A 5,465-nucleotide genomic window follows, 5' to 3' on the forward strand; every position below is an offset into this window, starting at 1 on the left:
TCTGAGCAGACGGGAAGCACCAGAGGCAGAGTGGTTGTTTCAGAGGAGGAGGAGGTTCTGAACACTGCGGGTCTTTGTGGTCCGGTGGACAAAGAGCTGCTGTCCGGCGTCCTCTGCGGGTCACAGCCGAACAGACCGACACCGAGCAAGACGCTCCGCTAACAACTGCTTCACTTCAGCTGCGACATGAAGCGCTGCCTCGGACTGGTTCTGCTGCTCTGGTCCGGGATGCTGCATGTGGGTGAGTGGAACTGGACCCGGCAGAACCTGATCTTTAGAGACAGAGAGAGAGAGAAACAAACTGCAGAGGAGAAATGCTCTAAGGAAAATATTCACATTAGTTAAACATTTCTGATTTTAGTTTTGGATCAACTAACTTTCATTTTGTGATTTTGTCTCTAAGATTGAAGCTGTGAAGAGATTTTTGTTGCCACAGATTCACACATTTCTGATTTTGAGGTTGAGCACATTGCAAAAACACAAACTCTTACCAAATATTACTGGAGGTATCTTGAATTAAGACAAAACTAACATAATTAACTTTTCAGCAAGATATAGGAACTTGTTTTAAGTCAACAATTCCTTAATATTGATTTTAAAAAGTCAATATTTTGACTTTTTCACTCCTATAGAAACTTTTAAGTAAAGGGAAAAGGTGTGTGAGCGAAGCGGCCTTCACACCTGGCTCAGGTAAACCAGTTCTGTCAGGAGGAATGAGATAAAATCCCAGCAAACCCAAAAGAGTTTGATTTAATTCATAAAGTTGAGAGGTAATATTATCCACTACTAGAGAAAAGTGTCATAATCTATACATGTTTGGACTTTTAGTTTCATCTGTTCATTCAGTCTTTTTAAATCATTTGTTTATTTTGGTTTTAGATTTGGTTCTTTTATTTTATTTCATTGTGTGTTTCATTAGGTTTGAGTTGTTCTTGATTCTGTTTTGGATTATTTACTTGCTGTTCATTCTCTTTCGTTTTGCCTTCATTTACTTATTGGTTGTTACTTAATGTGTTTAAATCTTTAGCTTCTGCTAAAGATTGAAACACATTAAAGATTGAAACCCTTAATGTCAGGGTTTCCCATCGCCTCATTTCTTCTGCCTGTGTTGGAGAATTGAAAGGTGGCTAACTCTTAAATATGTAGGTAAATAAATCCCATGGAGACGTAATTCCTTGATAGCCACGACGGGTTTGGGAGATTTATTACACTCTTCCACGGATTCGTCTTACAGCTTCATCAGTACAAAACCAAAAATCTCTCCGTATTCTTAACATCATCCTTTTTTATACAATCTCATCTTTACTGATGTGAGTTGGAAAGTTTCGACCAATAGCAATACTGCCCTTGATTTACGTAAGGATCCTGGCAGCCCGTAGACTCAGTGTGTGTTGGACGTCCTTAGAAATATTCTGACCTCTTGACCTCAACATCTGCTCCATTTCAGGATTGCCAAATAAGTCAAATCATCACAAATTATTGTTCTTATCTGTCAAAACAGCATCCTTCCTAAGTCATATTTGGTCCAACTTTTGTGCTTCGCACGCAAGGGAAGGGAGAGCGTCCTGAAGAATCCTCTCGCAAAAACAACTCCATAAATAATACTTCCTCTCTTACACCTGCTCTCTGTTTTCCAGCTGCCTCTACTCACCTCTGATTAGCCGAAGACAGTTTTATTCAAAAATATGAAGGAAAAAAACCAAACAAACAAAAAAATAAAACACACCTGGCTCAGGTGTAATGTGCCAGAATAATGAGAGAATCTCTCAATATTATTCTGGCTTTAGACAAATAGAAACAAATGTATTACTACCAGCTGAAACAGGAAACATTCAGTCTAATTTGACATCAGAGAAATGAAAAGCTCATAATTTATTTTTATTATTGATTATTGTCAATAATTGATCTGAAATACAGTTCCCCTGAAATAAAACTTTTTAAGGTTTATAGGCTTTACGACCCGTTATTCAAATTATGTAAAAAATTTGAATCAGCTTTAAAAGCTTCTGTTCAGGGCTGGAATTAACTATCAATTAATCTATTGATTATTCTGACAATTAATCGAATAATAAATTTGGCACATTCTGCAGATTTTTCATTCAACCGTTTAAACCTTTTAATACAAGATTAAAAATACATTAGAAGACGCAAATAAACTGTAGCGGCTAAAATCCTATATTTTAGGCTACTGGTTGTTATGCTTGAAAGGCGTTGGTCTTACGTGCGTTCAGTAGAGATTATCATGCCGATCTTTAGTTTGACTTATAAAAAGGTCATTTATTGTACAGAACAATGTCCATTGTTTTGCTACTTCCATGTAGTTACACGTAAATTCGACATCAAAACCTAAACCAAACACAATGGAAAACTGTTGCCTCTTCCCATTAACAACACCTGAACCGAATCACGGTTGACCTTAAATACCCATCCCCCATCAGACACACAGAACTCAAAATGAAATTCGCCCCCTGGTGGCGATAAACACAGAAAAGGATAAATGGCTCCTACATAAACAAATAATTCACTTCATTGTTCAAGTGAGAAAATAAACATTTTATTACCTAAACTGTAATAAAATCCTTTAGTGAACGTTTGATCATCTGCAGCTAAAACATATTTCCACATGTGAGAAGCTGAGCTCTTTCTGCTGGACTAACTTCAGGACAGTGTTTCTGTTTTTACTAATTGATTCATAACTGAACATCAGTTTGGTGATCAACAGGAGATTTTGTTTTACAGAATTTGAACCAGGTGAAGCTAAAACTGCAACTTGGTACAACGTTTATCCGACAAACAAAGATTTTTTTGTATCTTAGATGCAAAATGTTTATATTTTTTCTCCAGTTTAGTCTCAATTAGTGCTCTACATATGTTGCTTTTCAAGAAATTGACTTTTTTTTAGCTGTTTATTCCAGGTAACGATTAATCAGTTATTAGTTGATGATTATGTCAATAATCAATTCGTTAATCTGAATAGTCGTTTCTGCTCTACCGTCTGATCAGTCAGATTTTCTTCTAAAAATGACATCAGATCTATGAACAATGGGAACCATCACCAGCAGCGATCTTCCTCCTGACTCTCTGCTCCTCTTCTTCAGGTTCTGGGCTTCGCTGCTACAGGTGTGCGGATTACACGGGTCGCTGCGAGAACGTGCAGGAGTGCACATTTGAAGACTCGTGCATCTCTCTGAGCGATCAAGGTCGGTTTAACTAGACTGTACTTGCACACACTTTCATACCAAAGAGCCTTCTGTAGGACCCAAGATGACATGTTAGGGTTTTGGAGACTTCTCTCAGCATTTTGCGACCTGCTTTAAAGGTGAACTTGCTTAAATGACCAGACCTGGGCTCTTCTGCAGCTGTTTGTCCTCTTAAAATCCTTTATCAGATGAATAAGCTTCTTCAATTCATTTTCTTCAAATAGCTTTTTAGATTATACTTCTTCACTCTCACTTTATACCAAATTATTTATTTGAAATTTAAACCTACAGCGTCGTATTAAGGCCATTGTAAATAGAAAAAAAGAAGCGTAAGTTTCAGCCAAAAAACTCAAGATATTTTCTAGAAAATAATTGGAAAATTTTGAGCTCCAAAAGTCGGAAATTTGCTAGAAAAACATCTGAAATTTTGATCTTAATTCCAGAAATTTTCCAGAAAAGAATTGAGTTTGAAAAGTTGAAAATTTGACAGAGATATTAAAAATCTTCTAGAAATAAATTGGAAATTTCTGAGTTTGAAAAGTTGCCAGATTTGACTTTTGAGACTTTTCAAAAGTAAAACATTTGTGACTTTCAGAACTCAGACATTTCCAAGTTTTTTCTAGAAGATTTCTGAAATTTATATTAAAACTTCTGATTATTTTCTAGCCAATTTTAAAGTTTTTTGGCAAAAGTTTACTCCTCTATCTACAGTGGCCCTGATACACCGTCATACAAACCTCCACCACAATGTTCCTCTCAGGATTTTAAGACTTTTATTTCTTTTTTTGTCTTGTTATGTTTAAGTTTAATATTCGGACTCTGCCCAGGTTCTCAGGTGTTCTGTGTTGCAGGTGGGAAGACGATCCGGCAGTGTATCCGGTACACAGACTGTGATGTGTCCCGCCTCACCCAGATGTTCCCGTCCATCTCCAGATTCACATACAGGTGCTGCAACAGTAACCTGTGTAACTCGGGCTCCACGGCCCCCGCAGCCGGCCTGGTCTTGGTTCTGCTGTGGTCCCTGTTGAGCCTTTGGTGGTTCTGGTTCTGAATCGCTGCAGCTGTTCTGGATATAAACGTTAACTTTATATCGCTGGTTGTTTTCAGGCTCCTGCGGCTCCTCAGGTCTCTTCTGTAAATCTGATTTTACTAATTTGAAATGTGATTTTCTGTTGGTTTAGCAGGAAATAAAATGTTCTGGCTTTTAAATTCTGGTCCTGTTTTTTTTTTGTTTGGTTCTCGGGAACAAGATGTTGTTGCATCCTTGAATCTGGTTCAGGTCAAATTGGGTCAATCAGGGGTTTTTCTGTGGTGCTGAATTGAGGCCATAAAGTTTATTCCCAAATATTTTATTTTAAACTGAAAAAAAGAAGAAAAGAAGAAAAAAAAGAAATGCAAAACAAAATTTCCTCTGAAAATAAAAAGATCTGAAACAGAGGAAAAAATAAATAAGAACAGTAGTTTTGAAATTTTTTAGTTTAAAATCTTTTCAGGATTGAAATAGTTTTTATGCTTCAAAAAAAACAAAACAATTTTCACATAAAAAAAAAAAAACAAACAACAAACATCTGAGCAAATTTTTGGCCCCAATTTAGCTCCATAGATCTCCTGATCAAAACCTTAATTTGACCTAGTTATAAAAGCAGGCTACTGAGTTACCTTTAAAGGACTATTAATTCTGGTAATAAATAAACACTTTAACACCAACAAATGTTATATATACATTGATGATATTATAGTGATTATGGTTCTTCCATACAGTCGAAATCTGCGTTGACCTTTGCTTCACTCTGACCAGTCATTACCTTCAACTACTGAAGTCTAGACTGGATTCAAACTAATAAAAATACAAATAGACATCTAGTATAACTATGACATTTACTGCTTATAATCTTTCAACAGAACTTTTGTTCAAAAATCCTGAACTACAAGAAGAGGCAGCAGCGCCCCCTGCTGGACGAACATCTGATCTGTGGACCGAGTTTGCAGTTTGGTCCTTTGGTTTCATTATTTTCACTATCAAAATGTTGCACTGCTCTCACTCAAAGAAAGCCTGCTTGCTTACAAATATCCTCTAATCTCCCTTAAAACTGAATTTGTGTATAGAAGTCCATTCCTGCCAAGAAAAAAAAAAACCCAACAGAAAGCCATAATTTGAACTTTCAAAATCAAAATTATGAGATATAAAGCCATAACTTCAACTGGATTGATCTCAAGACGACAGCTATTTTAAAGTAGATAAATGATACAAAGAAGTTGCAGACA

At 36.5% G+C, this 5,465-nt stretch overlaps 1 protein-coding gene across 1 annotated transcript; it reads left to right on the top strand.

The window, feature by feature from the left end:
- cd59b (CD59 molecule (CD59 blood group) b) lies at positions 1-4,409 on the top strand. Its single transcript, XM_028026716.1, has 3 exons — positions 1-241; positions 3,099-3,200; positions 4,052-4,409. The coding sequence occupies exons 1-3, from the start codon at positions 187-189 to the stop codon at positions 4,249-4,251; spliced, it is 357 nt and encodes a 118-aa protein (XP_027882517.1). The 5' UTR covers positions 1-186; the 3' UTR covers positions 4,252-4,409.
- The last annotated feature ends 1,056 nt before the right edge of the window (positions 4,410-5,465 follow it).

This window comes from Xiphophorus couchianus, chromosome 2 (assembly GCF_001444195.1).
Source record: "Xiphophorus couchianus chromosome 2, X_couchianus-1.0, whole genome shotgun sequence".
NCBI classification, from domain to species: Eukaryota; Metazoa; Chordata; class Actinopteri; order Cyprinodontiformes; family Poeciliidae; genus Xiphophorus; species Xiphophorus couchianus.

Bases quoted from the DNA above. Each gene is read 5' to 3' on its own strand.
- cd59b (XM_028026716.1), top strand. From the start codon at position 187: ATGAAGCGCTGCCTCGGACTGGTTCTGCTGCTCTGGTCCGGGATGCTG. The intron at 242-3,098 runs GTGAGTGGAACT...CCTCTTCTTCAG, and splicing joins GTCCGGGATGCTGCATGTGG to GTTCTGGGCTTCGCTGCTAC. The intron at 3,201-4,051 runs GTCGGTTTAACT...TCTGTGTTGCAG, and splicing joins CATCTCTCTGAGCGATCAAG to GTGGGAAGACGATCCGGCAG.